General features: G+C 58.1%; 2 protein-coding genes across 2 annotated transcripts in view; one reads left to right on the top strand and one right to left on the bottom strand.

Annotated features, from left to right (window-relative positions):
* The window catches only part of TMOD1 (tropomodulin 1), a 72742-nt gene extending 55747 nt beyond the window's left edge, over nucleotides 1-16995 (top strand). The window contains exons 9-10 of the mRNA XM_058302633.2: nucleotides 10307-10451; nucleotides 15495-16995. Coding sequence (XP_058158616.1) covers nucleotides 10307-10451; nucleotides 15495-15559 — 210 coding nt within the window. The 3' untranslated portion in view covers nucleotides 15560-16995. The remainder of the gene's footprint in view (nucleotides 1-10306; nucleotides 10452-15494) is intronic.
* The window catches only part of TSTD2 (thiosulfate sulfurtransferase like domain containing 2), a 35972-nt gene continuing 29403 nt past the window's right edge, over nucleotides 10785-17353 (bottom strand). The window contains exon 10 of the mRNA XM_058302632.2: nucleotides 10785-11010. Coding sequence (XP_058158615.1) covers nucleotides 10955-11010 — 56 coding nt within the window. The 3' untranslated portion in view covers nucleotides 10785-10954. The remainder of the gene's footprint in view (nucleotides 11011-17353) is intronic.

Here is a 17353-nt window from a genome sequence, read left to right as displayed (position 1 = left end):
AAAATCGCGAATGATGTTTATCCCGGGGGGAGTTATCAGTGCTTTTCTCTTTTTTATTGTGTAAAATAGGCCAATAGACAGAAAAGTGCATAACACCGAAAAGTAAAGCTCAACAAATCCTAACAGGCAGGTAACTGCCACCCAGGTCAAGTATGGAAGCCTCATCGGCCTCCGGGAGACGGCAGCCGCGTGGCCCCGTCTCAGCCCCTTCAGTCTCCCGCACCTGCCCCCGCACCTGCAGCCCCCCCCCCCCCCCCGCCTTTGCTTTTCCGCGGCCTGGAGGGGCCCCTTCCGCCCCACCCCTCCTCTGCCTGGAAGCCCTCCTCTTGCTTCCGGTGTCAACTGGAGTTTTGAGCCAGCGGGCTCTGACTTGCAGGAGCTGACGGTGCATGTCCTCCCAGCTCCCCTGGGTGGCTGATGGCAGCCTGAAATGACCCGCGGTGGGATTAGCCACACCATGGGAATTGGCACCTGCTGCAAATCAGGCCTCGCTTTTTTTTTTTTTTTGAAAGCCTGCTTCTCCTAGCGGCTCTCTGCAGCTCTCCCAAGCCTCGTGCTGGGGAGAGTTAGGTGACCCCTCCGCTGTCCCTCCACCCCCAGCACCTTCACTGCCCTGAGAGCTGGTGCTGTGTCCAAGTCATCTCCGTGCCTCAGTGCCCAGCTCAGGACCTGGCCCTGCAGGACAGCCCTGGATGGCGGTTCGGGCTGTTCACTGCACAAAGGGGCCTGGCTGAGGCGGTCGCGGGAGAACTCCAACCCCGCTCCACTCTCCAAGTTCCCTGCCTTGGCGTCGGGCTCCGTCTGCCCAGAGAGGGCACGTCTTTCTAACTCCTGTAGAGGCTCGAGCCCGCAGCGGCCCTGCCTCGCCTTGGCTGCGCTGGACTTCTCGCCGCCCCCACGCCTTCTGCCCGCTCCCCGGGCCGTTGCTGACCCTGCTCTGTGGAGGCGGGAGGCGGGAGGCGGGCCGGGCAGGCCTGGGCAGGCCTGGGGCTCTCTGCTCGGGGGACTCCAGGCTGGCCAGGAAGGGAGTCGGGGTCTGCACAGCGTCAGCTGAAACCCGACGCCCGGGCAGGGTGCTGGCCAAAGCCGCCTCAGCTCAGCGCTCGCTCGGGCCGTGCTGGAGCAGCTGGCGGGGAGCCGGCCGTGCACCCTGCCCAGAGCCCAGGGACGGAGCGAGTGACACCACCCTCGCCAAACGCCCGGTGCGAGAACGCTCACCTCCCGGAGCCTCGGTTTCTCACCTGTAAAATAGGGGGTAAGAATCTCTACCTCTCGGGAGGTGGCGGGGTAAACCGCGAGGCGTTAACCTGCGCGATCTGCCGAAGGTGATTCGGGGAGTTCACACAGCGCTCTAAGAGCGAATTCATGGGTGAGGGGTTGCCGGGTGCTGTACCTCCCTTATCTGTTCCTCACAGAGCCCCTGTAAGTGGGTGGGGAAACTGAGGCCAGGCAGGCTGTGTCACTTGCCCACTGTCACTCAGTAAATAAGTGGCTGAGGCAGGATTTGAACCCAGGTCTGTCTGACTCCACAGTCCCTGCTCTGTGCCCCTCTGGCTTCTTGACCCCGACTGTAGCTACATGCAGCCTGGCGTGGCGTTTCTCATCCCTCCTTCCCCCAGAGTGCGGTCGGAGCACCCGTCACCCCCTGCCGGCGTTCATCTTTGCTTCGTCTGTGCAGCTGGTGCATCTCAGCAGCCTGCCGGGGCTGTGCAGGCTCCACTGTGCTTGCAGGAAAGGCTGGCATGGGAGCACCTGTCCTCCCAGTGCTCAGGCAAGCCCCAGCAGCAGCCCAGGGGGCTCCCTGGTGGGAGCGGCCTCCCAGAAGCAAGGAGGAGGGAGCTGGGAGGGCTTCCTGGAGGGGGTGGGGTGAAGCCACAGGGTGGACAGCATCTAGAAGGCGGAGGAAACCGCCTGGACAAGGAGAAGGATCGGGTAAGCCGGGGGGCCCTCAGACAAGACTAGTGTGTCCTTGGGCCAGTGGGGGCTGCCCCGGGAGAGATGGGTGGGGGGCAGGGAGAGGGCCAGAAAGGCCAGCGGGGCGCAGGGCCGCCGGGTGAGGGGTGGGCCTGCGGGCCGTGCTCCTGGTGGGAAGGCGAGGAAGCGGCTGCAGGCTGGTCTGGGGGCGCTGTGCTGCCTGCTCCGGGGAGGCGGCCCGGACCCTCACGGTGAGCCTGGAGGCCTGGGCGTGGCAGCCGTCTCCCTGGGCACCCAGCCCCGGGCGTGAGTATGTGACAAAGGAGAGGCAGGAGCCTCTTCCTCTGCCCTGCTTCTGGGCGAGGCGGAGGCCCCCGGACCCTCCCCAGCCCTTCCCCAGCACCAGGGTCCCCAACCTGTGTCCTCCTCTTGCCCTGTACGGCCAGGGAGAGGGACTCGGGGAGCTGTGCCTGCCGTGACCGGAGCCCCGCAGCCCACGCGGGACCCACAGTCGGGAACGAGGACTGCGGGGCTGTTTGTTTACTCAGCGGGCGAAGCTGGCGCCGCCTGCAGTTGCTTGGCTGCCCCGAGACAGCTGCGCTGGGCAAAGGAGAGAGCAGGTGGGGAAACTGAGGGCAGACAGGGCAGCACCTGCTTGTGGTCAGGTGGGTGGAGGGGTCCGGCAGGCTGCGTTTAGCTGGGATGCAGGGGGCACCACCGTTCTGCCCTCCTAACGCCAGCACAGCTGCCCTCAGCAGGCTCGTCCCAGGACCCGGGGCTCCCCCAAAAGAAGACCTTCCAATGGTTGACCGAGCGCGTCCTTAGCCGGGCGGGGAGGAGGTGCTTAAGAAGCTAAGGACATGGATTGCGTTGCCTTGTTGCTCTAGACCGGATTATTTTCCCAGCACAAATTAGATGAGACAGGAAACAAAGCCACGCTGAACTAGGGACCCGCAGGTTGTCACACATGGCAACGCCCTCTCCATTTCCCACACACACTCAGGGCAGCTGGCCCACCTCATTTCTTTTTTAGATGAGGCCGAGTGTGACTTGAGGTTCTGCAGGCTAGAAGTCAAACGCACACTTGAAAACCAAGAGAGCGGGACTTCTTAAAATAATAAACTTTATTTTTAGAGCAGTTTTAGGTATTAAGAAAAATTGTGCAGAAAGTAGGGAGAGTTCCCATATCCCCCCCCCCCCCCCCCCGAGTTCCCCCTATTCTTAGCACCTCACCTCATCTGGGCACTTCTGTATCAATGATTACTGATACATTAATAGCAGGCACTGAGGTCCACGGCCCTCCCATGGGCTTCCCTCTCTTTTGACAGTTCGTGGGTTCGGACAAATGCCCAGGCTGAGGCCTCCACCCTGGCAGCAGCACCCAGAAGGCTTTCACCACCCGAAAACCCCACTTGTCCCGCCCCGCTTCCTCCGTCTGAACCCCTGGCCGCCTCTGGTCTTAGCATTTCTAGTTTTGCCTTTTCCAGAATGTCACGTTGTTGGAACCCTACTGCCCGGCGCCTTCTCAGGCTGGCTTCTTTCTCTTAGCAATCTAGAGCAAGATTGTTTCACCGACGAGGCCCTCTGCTCGGGTCTCACACGTTTGGCTTCTAAGCAGCAGCCCTTGGTCTGTGCATGAAATATTTTTGTGTCAGGAGTGGATTTGGCTCAGCAGGGAGCACCTGCTTTACATTTATGAGGGTTCATTCCCCACTACCTCCTTGTAGTCTCATACTGAAGTAATTCTGCCTGGAAATATTCTGTCTCGTTGAGGCGACAGACGTGTGTCACTCCAGGTATTGAGAGAGGTTTCCACGCGTCCATGTCTGTGGGGCAGTTTGCTCTCAGAGGGGAGCTGGGATTTCTGTTGTCAGCGAGAACCAGCAGGGCTGGGCAGGCAGGTGGGAGGATGGACTTCTGAGCGACAGATTGCAGGCCATGCAAGGAAGGACCTTTTACCTCCCTCCTTCCCTCCCTTTCTCTCTTCCTTTCTTCCTTCTATTTACTTTTTTATTGAAAATCACGTATACATAATAAAGCAAAAACATCTAAAGCGTTCAGCTCCATGGATTTTTACATATGTGTACACCAGTGCAATCACCATCCAGAACAGGCTGGAGAATGTTTCCAGAATCCCAGAAGGCTCCCCTCTGCCCCCCGCTCATCTGTATTTCCCCAAAGTCATCATACTCTAATTTCTAGCACCACAGATGAGTTTCACCTCTCTGTTGTTTTGTTTTTTGTTTTTGAGGTACAGGGCTGGGGATTGAACCCAGGACCTCGTATGTGAGAAGCCAGCGCTCAACCACTGAGCCACACTAGCTCCCCTGAATTGTTTTTTGTTTGTTTGTTTGCTTGTTGTTTTGTTTTGTTTTTTTTAGGAGGCACTGGGAACCAAACCCGGGACCTCCTGTGTGGGAAGCAGGCGCTCAGGTGCTTGAGCCACATCTGTTCCCACCTCTCTGATTTTGACTTCATATACATGGAATCACACATAGGTGCCCTTTTGCATCTGGCTTCTTTTGTTCAGCATTGTCTGTGAGTGTATCAGTTATCTATTGCTGTGTAACAAATTATCCCAAAATGTAGTGGCTTAAAGCAACAAAAATTATGCATTATTTCACAGTTTCTAAGGGTCAGGAATCCAGGAGCAGCCTGGCTCAGGCCCAGGAACTACGATGAAGTTACGATCAGGATGTTGGATGAGGCTGCAGGCACCTGAAGGCTTGAGGAAGAATGGAGGTTCTGCTTCTGTGATAGCGCCCTCACGTGGCCCTTGGCTGGAGCCCCCGGTTCCCCACGGCCCACCAGCTGGAGGCCTCGGTTCCTTGCCACGTGGACCCCTCTGCAGCACTGCCTGAGCGTCCTCTCAATATGGCAGCCACATCCTCCAGAGCGAGCGATCCCAGGCAGAGAAAGAAGAAAGCCACAAGAACCTTTTACGTTGCAGCCTTGGAGATGGCACAGCCACTTCTGCCGTCTTCTGTTGGTTAAAAGCGAGTGACGGAGCGCAACACACACTCGAGGGCAGGGGACTGAAGCGCCACCTTTTGAAGTATCCTGGCAGCCTGGCCCTATTTGTAAACCTCCACGGGGGAATCGCCTGCGTTATTTTGTGTAGCAGAGTTTGGGCAGGCAAGGTCGATCCTTCTCGGCAGCAGCGCTGCCCGAGGGTGGAGCCGAGCGCTGGGGGTCATGGGGCCTCTGGGGGCCACGTGGGCAGAGTAGGACGGTTCAGCAGCTGTGACATGGAGGGAGCTTTAATGTCAGCCAGGGCGTGGGACTCTGGGTCAGGGTCTTTTCAGTTGGATTTTCGAGTATTCCCCGTTGTCTGGAGCATGAAGGTCACGATCGTACCCAGCGATCGTACTCTCGGCACCCGTGGCACCTCTGCCAGAATGGGGGTCTCAGAGCCACGTGCTCAGGTGACAGCGCAGGGCCACAGGTGTTGGTGGTGGTTTGTTCTGTTGCCCAGCCTGGCCAGTCCGATCGTGTCCCCACACGCGTTGTGGGGAAGGCGCAAGGACACGTGCCCGCTGAATGCTCCGAAGGCCAGGTCGAGGGGTCCGGCCCCTGGGGAGGGCGCCTGGCGGTCACGTTCTCCTTTGCAACGTGCTGACTTTCCACCAGCCATCCCCATCTCCACATCTGCCCTGAAGAGCACCCACCCTCTCCGCTGGGTCCCCCGTGGCATCGTTTACAGCGGGGGAAAATGGAAGCAACCTCAGTACCCCCGTGGCGCGGCGTACCACAAAACAGATAAAGGAATGCACTGACCTCGGAAGCTCTCCAGAAAATATGAGATGAAAAATGGCAAGTTGCAGAACACTAAGCAAAGCATGAATCCGTTTAAAGAAGATAATTGAGAAAAAAAATACAGCCACCCAACAGAACTATTTCTGTGTGGTCAAGCCATCTGCAGCGATGCACCCACTGGCCATGGGGTGTCTTCTGAGGAGAGGGTACGGGATAGGGGACATGCTGTGAAGGGAGGCTTGTGTTTTTCTCAATCTGCTTTGGCAGCATTTGAGCTTTTCACGAGACCATATTTACTTACAAGTTATTTAGGCAAATCTTAAGCAAACCTGAAGGGGGCAAGAGATCTTCCCTGACCACCCTCTCCCTGACTGGTCTGCGGCTGGCACGGAGGGCCGCTCGGCCTCTCCCCTGGGCTCTTTACTGCCTCTCACCCTCCAGATTTTTCTAGGCCATCCAAGCAAGTGATTCATAGACTCACAGAACGCAGGCCCAAGAGGCCTTAAGGATCATGGAGCCTGAGCCTTCCCCATCCTTGACAACAGCTAGAGCAGCCCTGACCAGAGATGGGCTACCCTCTATTTGCATACCTCCAGAGACAGGCAGCTCACTATCCGAAGAGACAGTTCCTTCCGTATGGTTAAAATGCATTCCTACATGCGAAGCCCCAATCTGCCTGTAGCCTCTCTCCTCCCACCCATTTCCAGGCTCTCTTAGAGGCCCCCAAATCAGGTGGGAACTAGCACAGGCTCTGGAGCTGATCGCCTGTGTTCAAATCCTGGCTCTGCTGCTAACTAGCCATGTGAGTTGTGTTTCATCTTCCTTGTCTATAAAATGAAACTATAATAATAGTACCTAGTCCACAGATGGATAGGGGGACAAAAATGAATCCTCTTATGTAAAGTGCTAAAGACACTGCTTGGTGCACAGGGAGGACTAAGCAGGTATTTGCAAACCAGGTAGGAGAGCTGAGTTTTGGTCCTGACCCTCTCCCCGCTGCTTCCTCTCACTTGGGAAACAAGTTAGTTCTCCTAGTCCCAGAGTCTGTGCTCAGAGGGACTGAGCACGAAGCAAATATGAGGCTTCTTTGCATCCTCAAGGTTTCTTTTTAAATGTTTGCATATTTACGTTTTACTCCCTAATGTAATAACAGTGAATTTGTTCCGAGGTGGTCACTCTGGGGAGGCTGGCCATGGTTCTCTAAGCAAGCCGGTGCCCTCTCGCCCACACGCAGGTGTAGCGCCACGTAGCGGGAATTTGGCACCCTGGTGTGAGGCTCTGGAGCCCAGGCGATCCTCCAAGCCCCTTCAGGCCTCGGTCAAGGTCAAGCCTTGGCTTTGCCGTGACCCGCGGTCCAGCCTCCATCCGCACATGGACTCAGTTTACTCCCCTCTGATGGGAGATGCTGGTTCCTGCCTGCCCTAGCCACCTCCAGGGTCTATGGAGGACTGAGCGGGATGATTCGTGCCAGGGCGCTGTGGACTCTGGCCGGAGCCACAGGAAGTGCCCGCATCATGGATGCGGCCCTGGCTGTCCCTGGAGGCCCCTCTGAGGATGGGGACTGAGTGCTTCCCGAGCCAGCCCATCCCGAGGGCCGGCAGAACTTCCCCAGCTGGTGACCTCCGGAGAGGCCAGGCTTCCTGCCAAGTGGGGCGGCCTGGGCTGCGCGAGCGGCCAGTTCCTTCCTGGGGCCCCGGAGCGCCAGGCACCGTCTGCGGGGCCAAGCCAGCCCGAGCCCAGGGCTGTGCCGAGTCCTCCAGGGACAGGCCGGAGCTCTCCCCAGCACTTCCCAGAGCCCGGCGGGGGGAGCTGAGGATGTCACCAGCATCCTCTGCCCACAGGAACCCAGAGCTGCGCCGGTGAACTCGGAAACCCTGGGAGCCTCTCTGGGAGCACTTCCGGGGCTGCTCCGCGCTGGGCCGCCTGGAGGCTGGTCCGACACGTCCTCCAAGCCTGCCGTGTTGCCGGGCACCAGGGGTGCTCCTGTCACCCCACTCGCTCCAATTCCACACGCTGTACCCGAGGTCCTGGCCCCGGGTGCTCTCCAGCGGCCCGTGGTCTAGCCAAGCTTTCTGTGGCGGTGGACGCGCGTTAGCGCCACGCCAACCAAGATGGCAGCCCCTGGCCGCGGGGGCTGCTGAGCACCGGAATGGTGCTGGGGTGGCCAAGGAACTGGACTTCAGGTTTTATTTCATTGTAATGATTTGAACGTAAGCAGCCACATGTGGCTTGTGGCTGCTGTGCCGGACAACCCAGGGCTAGTTGGGGAGATGGAAATGGAGGCAGGTACCCAGACTGTGCTGGAGAAGGGAGGAGCCACGGTGGCCTCTCCAGGCCGAATGGGGCGGGGGCGTCCCCAGGGCCGGGCTCAGGACAGGACTCACTGCGGTGGGCACTAAAGCACCAGGGACCCTAGCGAAGCCTCCCACAGCGGGGCCTGCAAACAACAGGCGTCCTTGGACTCCGGGTTCCGGAGGCCGGAGGTCGGGATCAAGGTGGCAGCAGGGCCAGCTCCCCCTGGGGACTCAGGGAGACCCCTTCCCAGCCTCCTCCAGCTCCAGGCGCTTGCCCGCCGGCCTTGACCTTCCCGGCTTGCGGCTGCGGCACGTGCGGCTCTGCCTCCCTCGTCCCCGGGCCTCTGTGTCGCTCCCTCTTCTTAGGAGGACACGGGTCCTTTGGGGTTAGGCCCACCCTGCCCCAGCAAGGCCACGTCTGCAAGGACCCTGCTTCCAAACACAGTCGCCTCCGGAGGTGCTGGGGATTCGGGCTTCAGCGTGTCTCAGGGGGAAACGGCTGCACCCACTGCAGAGGGTGGGAGCATTCCGTGTGGATGGGTGCGGGAGCCGGGGCAGGGAGGCGGGGGCTCGCGGCTTGGAGGAGCAGGCCTCGGCGGGCTCCAGCCTGGACCTGAGGGCGGGGGAGATGACGCCGGCCAGGGCCGTGCTTTTCCGAGCCGCGTGCCTGTCGATGTTCCCACCACGAGCGAGTCTGTTTCTCCTCACCCCCCACATCTGCTGTCGCCGCTATATTTTTAAATTTTTTATCCCCCCTTTCCTTGTGGCTTTTTGCGTGCTGTCTGCTCTCTGTGACCATTCACTGCGTGCTCTTATGTGCTTTTTTTGCTTGTCTCCCCTTTTTTTGTTGTGTCGCCCTGCTGAGTCAGCTCTCCGCGGCGCACGGGCCAGCTCTGCCTTCACAGGGAGGCCCCGGGACACGAACCCAGGGCCTCCCATATGGTAGATGGGAGCCCAGCTGATTGAGCCACGGCCGCTTCCCAGTGGCCGCTATTTTTCACGTCTATGGTCCTGACAGGCATGGGGCGATGCGTTGTCGCGGCATTGATTTGCACTTGCAACATCTTTTCCTGTTTGCCATCTGTAGAGCCTCTCCAGGAAAAGGCTCTGCGTGTCATTTGCCCATTTTCTAATTGGGCTGTCTGAACTTTTACTAGGGAACGTGTTTTTTTAAAGATAGAATTTACACATCATACAATTCATCCTCTTTAAGCTTTCAATTCAGTGATTTTTCATATAGTCACAGGGCATCACCACTGCCTAATTCCAGACCATTCTCATGACCCCTTTTCCCCTCCCCCAGCCCCCACAACCATGGATGAGTCTGTTCTGTGCATTGCCTCTTCTGGACTTTTCCTATAACTGCGGTCGTGTAGTATGTGGCCTTTTGTGACTGGCTTCGTGCCTGTGACGTTTTCTGGGTTCTTCCGTATTGTGGCACATGTGAGCCCCTCATTCCTGTGTGCGGCTGGGTGACATTCCACGGTGGGAAGAGACCACCTTTCCTGCAGCGCTGACGTTTCTGGACGGCCAGCTTCTACGGCTCCAGGTCTGGCGCGGGCGAGGCCAAAAGCAAACCCGGGAACTCAGCACCCATCCTCCTCCTCTCGTCTGTCTCCTCACCTGTATATTGTACACAATGTCCAGGTTCTTAGTTGGCCTTAGCGGAACTCCTTGTCTTCTCTGTCTTTAAAAGCCTGTTTAGTTTTTATTATTTCTTATACATGGTAACAGAAAATTCTAACAGTTCATTAAGATATGAAGAAAACAAAACAAAAAGAAAACAAACAAAAAAGATATGAAAAAACACAACACTCCCCCCCCCCCCCCGCCGCACACGCAGGCGCAGGCCTCTTCTGCGCCCCTGTTCCTGTGGGTGGAGCCTCCTGGCCCCCATCGCGTGGCCCGCTGGGGGCCCGGGGCTCCTCCCCGCTCAGCGTCATTTCAGGGCCTCTTCCGGGCCTGCGACTAGGGACGTGCACCCGCGTTCTTGGCCAGGACAAGCCGGGCCTTGTCGCAGCTGCTCCCTCCTGGTGACCACGGAGGCCGTTTCCTCTTCTCCCCAGGTATAAACAAGACTGCGATGGACGCCCTCACCGTCTCCTGTCCACGCTGTGGATCGTTAGGGTTCTCTGGGTTTTTTCCAGCTTTGTTAGAGGATCGTTAGGGATTCGGGGGCAGGGACCTTCTAACACGATCAGAGCAGAGCATCTCTGGCACTCCCAACTTGCTGTGTGATCTTGGGTAAATCCCTTTCTCTCTCTGGGCCTCAACTACTTCATTTGTAAATTGAGGTGAGACGAAATGACCTGTGGTGATCGCTGTTCTGTTTTTGACCCAAGAGCCAGCCCCTGGGCAACAAAGTGGAGATGGAGATCGTGAGCATGCTGGAGAAGAATGCCACGCTGCTCAAATTCGGCTACCACTTCACGCAGCAGGGCCCCCGGCTGCGGGCGTCCAACGCCATGATGAGCAACAACGACCTGGGTAAGCCCCCCTGAGGACGCCCTCTCCCGCGCGCCCCTCCCAAGGCCTCTCCTCCGCCGCCGGCAGAGCTCAGAGCTCAGAGCTGGCTGTGCCCAGAGCGCCCGCCCAGCAGGTCACCCCAAAGTGGGGAGCGAGGGAGGCATGAGGCTCACAGCGAAGCATCCCAAATACTTTCTGGGTGCCCTCCAGGTCGCCCAGTCTGTGGACCCAGCCTCAAAGTCCCCAGTGCCACCACCCAAACCCCAGGCCTACGGGACTGCGTGTAGTGCTTAAGGGAAAAGTTAACAATGCCAACTTTGCGGTGGGGTAAAAGCAGGTAACATTTGTTCAATCTCAGTTAAAGGCACAGTTTAATTTTTTTTCGACACAATGAAAATGTCCCAGTCTTTCTTAAGAGCATAAGTACATTAGTATCGAAGTCAACCGCATGGAAAGCTAGATCAGTCATCAGCTTGCTTCCAGGGGCCAGCTGCACACGAGGTCGGATGTGTGCTTAATCACGTCTATTCCTGCTGACTTCTAACAGGCGTGCAATGGAGGGAGTGGGTCTGACACAGCTCTAGGAAAATGAGAGAAAATAAAACCAAGAAAGGGAGTAAGTAGACCCAATATTGTGGACATGGTTGATCATTCTGTCCTGGTTTCCTAGAACCAAGGCACGGGCAGGACAAAACACATTACCTTGTTACAGAACAGAAGGAAGCATAATGCATTAAAAACAAAAGCTTCTTGCGGGAATTTAATTATGAGAGAAATATGTTTTATAAAAGACGACGGCTTCACCAAGTTTTTCATGGAATTCAAACCTGTTCTACCCATGACCCTTTCTGGTTTCCAGCCCTCAATGAAATGCAAAGAGCTCAATCCTAAAGCACAATGCCAAGTGCAGGCGTGTTGCTTCCTGGCCATGAATCCAAGCTAGGTGGGAGGGCCTGGAATTGTAGAGGTGAACGTGTAGGTGTGTCTACCGCAGAGCTCACAGGACCCACCTGCGGAAATAACCGTGGAGGCTCACCCTGCCATCACCTGTAGGAGCAAGTCCCTCGATTCAGCCAACACTTAGAGGTGCTGATAAGGTGTTGGGTGTTCTTTGCTTTTTCCAGATGCCACTTTTTTCTAGAGCCTCAGGTCTAGAAAAGCCTATTTAAAAAAATATGCCCGTTGACTTGGTTTATCTAAGATGCCCTTAATTGAAATAAAATAAGACCAAGCACAAGTAACTAAGAATCTTAATTTGGAGCAGTGGAGGAGAGGGTAAGTGAATTGCTGGGGAAGCCAGCAGCCTGAGCCCGGCCAGCCCAGCGGAGCTCTGCCTTCTGAACCAGCACGGAAGCCTTCGGTTTTATTCTGAGATACAATAGCTTCCGTTTTTTCTCCCAGCTTCGATTAAGCTTTTGATGTGCTCCCTCTGGGGCTGGTGGCCTTTTTTCTAGAGACAGAGGTTCCAGATGAGCAGAGATGCAGGGTGCTTGGGGAGGGGGGCGCCAGAATGAGCCAGGGGTGGCTGCTCTTGAGGGTTGCCCTTGGCCTAAGAATCTGCCAAATGGTCCCAAAATCCAGGCCCGACTCCCATCTCCAGGGCCTTCGGAGGCCACAGTAGGCCCTAGAACAGCAATTCCCGTAGGGGGAAGCGGAAGCTGGGAGGGGGGTGGGTAGGCTGTGGCTCAGCCAGACCACGTCGGTTGTCACCTACAGCAGCCAGTTGCTGGGGACTGCCGCGTGCCCAGGTCTGCGCGAATGACATCGGAGCAGCAGAAGGCACACTAAGGCAACTTCTCAGACTCAAGAAGCTTTACGACCTCGTAGGAGAGAAAGGACTCGGGATGCCTTAAAAATTCAGGAATGCCTCCACTCCATGGGCAGGCAAAGTGAGGGGATGGCTTAGGAGGACGGGACCAGGCAAGGAAAGCGTCCTGGGCTTGCGCGGCCTTGCAGGAAGCAGTGGGCGTGTGGGGAGGGCAGTGGTGCCAGGCAAGGTGGCAGGTATGCCGAGCGGGGCAGCAGAAAGGCCAGGATGGAGCGGAGGAGCCATCAGAGTTAGACCTTGCCGGCAGGCGCTCCCGGGGAAGGAAGGGACAGGCACGAGCCAAGGCAGGACAACGGGTAGGTGCCCAGGGGTTCACGAGGACAGGGGTGGGAGGCCAGGGCCTTGAGTGCCAGGCTCAGGAACCTGGGAAGTGGGTTGGTGGCCGTTTCCTGGGCCGGGTGGCAGGTGCTAACCACGGCCTCTGGGGACGTGTGGGCTGCTCCCTTGGGGTTTCCCGCAGAGGGCACTAGAGGAGGGCTGCCGTGCCAAGTGATCAGAGAGCTCGCTTGGCGAGGTTGCGTTTCTAGCCTTAACAGCAGATTTGTGCCCAGGGGCTAATTTTTGCAAAAACTTCTGATTCTGCTGGTGCATGGGCTTCTCCCTGCAGAGGGGAAATCCTGACTTCCCAGCACAGGATGCTCCTCCTGTCCCTGAAGCCGTGAAGCCAGCAGCATACTCTTCCTGCCGGCCTCTCCCAGCCTCTGTGACGGTCGGCAGCATCAGGCCTGCTCCGGGCCCCAGCAGCTGGGGTCCCAGAGCCCAGGGACCCAGGCTTCCTTCTCCCTCAGACCTGCTCTGTCCTGGCCCCAGGCCCCCGGCTGGCCTCCGGGTGCCTGAGCTGCTCCTGCCTGCGAGGTGGTAGCTGCTTTGTGCCCCACGGTGACTGGGCCGGCCGAGCCCCTGCAGCCAGGCGGCCTGTCCTTCCCACCCTGTGCGCCTGGCGCTGGGCACTGCTGGGAGAGGGCGGGGTGCCAGGGCCAGGGAGGCTGGGTGGTGTGTCCCGACAGGCACTTCCCCGGCAGTACCCCAGATGACCGTCTCCACGCCGTTCATAGTGAGAGCCGGGCTGACCGCAGCCACTGAGACTTTGTCCTTGTCCTCCAGCAGCATCCCAGGCAAGGGGCTGCTATCCTCACAGCCACCCCAGCCTCCCGCCGCCCTCCTCACCCCGCCGGAATCCTGCAGTGTCCTAGGGGTCTCCGGCTCCCCCAGGCCCGGCACCTCCCCACCAGCATGCTGCCGCTCACCCCCCACTCTGCTTGCAGCCCTTTCTGGGGTCTTGTTGCTCCCAGGATGCACCTGGACCCTTGGTCACAGCAGCTGACATTCCCAGGCAGGCGCCGCCCTAACCCCCGTCACCAGCTCGCTCCACCTTCTCAGTGGCCGGTGAGGTCCTTGCTGTCGCTACCCCGTTGCTCGGGAGGGAAACACACCTGCAGGGAGTAGGCAGCACTGGGGCTTGAACTGGCAGCCTGGCTCTGAGGCTGTGCTGGCAACATGCCAGCCCTGCCGCCCCCGCCACAGTGGAGCCGACCAGCCCAGGTAGCACCGGGGCCCCGGGAGGGCCCCCTACTCGCCCACCCTCGAGTCCTCGGGGCCTCTACGGCTCAGCTGCCATGTCGCCTGCCCACCCTCGGGTGGCTCCCGCATTCCTACCCGACGGGTCTACAGGCCACCTGAAGCCTCCAGCATGCCTGGATACCCTGGCCCCTGCTGTGCTTTGTCTTTCTGATTCCTGTGCTGGGCACGGAACAGCATCAGCAAGTACTGCCGCGCGTTGACATGAATGTAAAATGCTGCCCAAAGACGGGGCGGGGTCCTGAGCGGCGGGAAAAGAGGGGCCCCCGAGCCTGGAGGGGGTCAGTGAGCACCTCGAGGATCCTTCTGGCCCTGGCAGGAGTCTCCACAGAAGTGACTGAACTGGTGGAGGCCGCTGGGGGTCCTGGTTTCTGATCCCCGCTCTGCCCTTAGATATGGGGTCAAGTCACTGCCTTCTCCTGGCCTCGGCCTTCTTCACTAGTTCAATGGCAGTGGCACTTCCCTGGCCCCAGAGGCCCGGCAGAGGCGCGCCAGGCACACCGCACATGTCCAGCTCGGTGCTCACCAAGGGCTGCGGGAGCAACGAAGCTCCGAGCCCCTCTCTGGGCCAGCTCTCGGGCTGTGGGTCTGTTTCCCCCAGGGGAGAGGTGCTCTGGGGGTGTGAGCCCCACGCAGAGACCGCTGTCCTGGGGAGATGGGGAGCCTGGCGGGGAGCCTCGGAGTTGTGTGGCGCTGGCTTTACTGCCCTCGGTACAATCGCAGAGGGGCGGGGGTCACCCTGATGGCCTGCGGGCCCAGCTGGCCTCAGGATGCTGAGCCTGGCCCTCTGGGCTAGCCCCTCCTGCTCCTGGGGGCTTGGTTTTCGTCCCCCCATGCCTACCGCAGGCCGCTGGACGTTCTGAGGGGCTGTTTCCTCTCGGCAGCACTTATTCTTTGCCCCCTGGGTGATCTGTGCACCTTCGCCCCAGCCCCCAGCCACAGCCTGGGTGACCAGCGGCCCTGCCTCACGTGCTCATTCATACACGGTCGGTCGGTTCTCGTTGCAGCACGTTCGCATTCACCTGACAGCAGCAGGCCGAGCGTCTGAGCTTGGGAAGTGGACATCTTAGTATAGACTTCCTTCCTCTCAGCAATAGCTTGCTGCCTCTGCTGCGCCAGCTGCCACCTGCTCTCTCGTGGCTGGTCTGGCTTGCCGCTGGTCCTCGTCTGCATGTAATTCCCTTGTCACAGCACAGGGACCATGCCCTGAAGTGATTCCTCCAGCTAATGACCCAGCCTGCACCCCTGCCAGAGGCGCTCTGGATGGCATTGACTTTGTTCCAGAACTGCATCTGAGCTTGTATCGTTGCCCCCAGGAAAATGTCAAGGTTAGATATCCGCGGCAGATGCTGCAGGAGGCAGCCTGGGGACGTCTGCACCAGGGCAAGGCCAAGGCCATAAAGCGCAGGCCCAGCTGACCGCCCATCGAGCCAGGCCCAAGAGCCACGGAAGCCCCACGGGGCTGGGCCACCTGTGTGGTCGGCCATCCAGAAGCCATTTCTGAATGCGCCACACTAGCGACCTCCACTCACCTCCTACAGGGCTGCCTTTAGGAACAGCAGACTTACGGCGCTGCTTAATATACTTACATGCTTTAAAAGCTGGCAAGTCCCTTGCCCTGCGCGACCAACTCACATCCTCTCTCCTTTCCTTTCCAGTGAGGAAGAGGAGGCTTGCGGACCTGACCGGGCCCATCATCCCCAAGTGCCGGAGCGGCGTCTAGGCCGCCGTGGCGGAGCCGTGCCCGGAGCCGGACGTGTCCCGCTGATGTGTGCCCTCAGCGGAAACCGGAAGGCAGGGTGCCCAGAACCTTTCGTGGTCCCGTTCTTTATGCACTAAGGTTTTAGGTAACTAGCGGTTGTAGTTGGAAAGTTTATAAAATTTGATTAATGTGAAGTGTCCGGTCATCCCAGTTCAGCCTGGTTGTTAAAGACCTGGAAGCCCTCAAACTGGCAGATCTTCTTGAGGACAACGGCGTCACAGCAGAGGCCTGGCCCAGCGGTCCAGTTCTGGCAGCTCTGCAGTCAGGCTTTCAGCACCACGGAAAACACGTCCCACGTGAATTACCGGCACTCTCCCATGTGTTCCAGAAGCACTGTGAAATACTTGCCTGCGGAGTGGGTCTTGGCTACTTAGCAGACAGAGTAATCATTATTAATCCTTCTTTAAGCTTAAAAGCCTAGTGTTCAAGTGGTCAAACTGATCACTAAGTAGGATTGAGAACATGTTTTTCCCTTCAAAAAAGCCAGAAAGCCAGAAGCCACAGAGCTCTGCCAGGGATCAAAGAACAGGAGATTCCTTTTGCTGGATGTGAGAGGACAGGAAAAGCCAATGGTGAAAGGTGCAGGCTCAGAACCATCCTTTCCTTACCAGTCCCACCCAAGAAGGATTTCCCAGTGTTCCTCAACACCTGGGGCTCTCTTCCTACAAGCTAACACAGGAGTTGGGAAGGATTTTTCCTTCTCAAACGCCAACCTCATGATGGATGTGAAAACGTGACACGCAAAGGAGAATCTGAAAAGGGCTGGGGCCAAACGCAAGTGCTGCAAGCTCCTGGCCCCACAGCTGCGGCACCAACCTGGCAAGCGCAGACTTCAACTGCCACCTTGACACTTAAATAAACAGCCGCGGCTTGCGCGCCTATAAATGATGCCTCCGGAGGACAATGGGAAGAGAATCCAGGTGTTAATGAACTAGGAAATCCTGGCCAAACTGTCCCAAGACGATGACTCTGAACATGTAACTTGAGCATTTCTGCCACAGCCTCCTCAACATCATGTGCGTCTCTTGAGATCCAGCAAAAACACGAAGCTGCAATGCCCCGTGCCTTTCAGTAGACCATGGTGCCAGTGAAACTAGCATTTGTGTTGCTTTGGGGATTGTTTTCATTTGATTCAGAAAAACTTAAGTACAGGGCCAGAGACCTGGTGAGCACAGACCAGGTCACAGAGCACCGAGGAGAGGGGCTTTTGATGGAGGAGGACATCGATGGCCCACGGGAACGAGAGGTGGCAATGTCTTCTGAGGCCACAACAGCCCAGGAGGGCACCAGGCTGCAGGGACGGCCGCACCCGCTCGGCTTTGGCCCGACGCACAGCCGCAGCTGCGCTCTGTACCACTGGAAGCTGCAACCTAACATTAAACCGGGTGGTCTCTGCATGGCTGTGGGTGTTTCTTGTGATCTGTGTGATGGGGACATGCTGGCCGGAAGGCTGGGCAGCCACGTGGGGCAGTGTGCAGAGTGACCTCACGGAGAAGGCGTCTCACCATGTCCCAGGCACTGAGTGTCACCAAGCCTTGCTGAGGCTTTCAAAGGGAACATTGAAAGCTAAGGGCGTGGTGTCGGTGCCAGGGGGAGGCGGGCTGCTGGGGGGACCTCTCACAGAAACCAAGCCAGTGAAGTGAAGGTGGGCGTCTTACAGCCATCCGCTCCATCAGAACAACTGCCGGTCTAGCCCGGGGCCGGCCAAGTTGTTCCGGGGAGGGCCAGGTAGTAAAGATTCTAGGCTTTGCAGGC

The sequence above is a fragment of the Dasypus novemcinctus genome, chromosome 8 (assembly GCF_030445035.2).
Source record: "Dasypus novemcinctus isolate mDasNov1 chromosome 8, mDasNov1.1.hap2, whole genome shotgun sequence".
In the NCBI taxonomy this organism is placed as follows: Eukaryota; Metazoa; Chordata; class Mammalia; order Cingulata; family Dasypodidae; genus Dasypus; species Dasypus novemcinctus.
The sequence above is the reverse complement of the archived record's forward strand: the minus strand, read 5'-3'. Positions and strand labels throughout refer to the sequence as shown.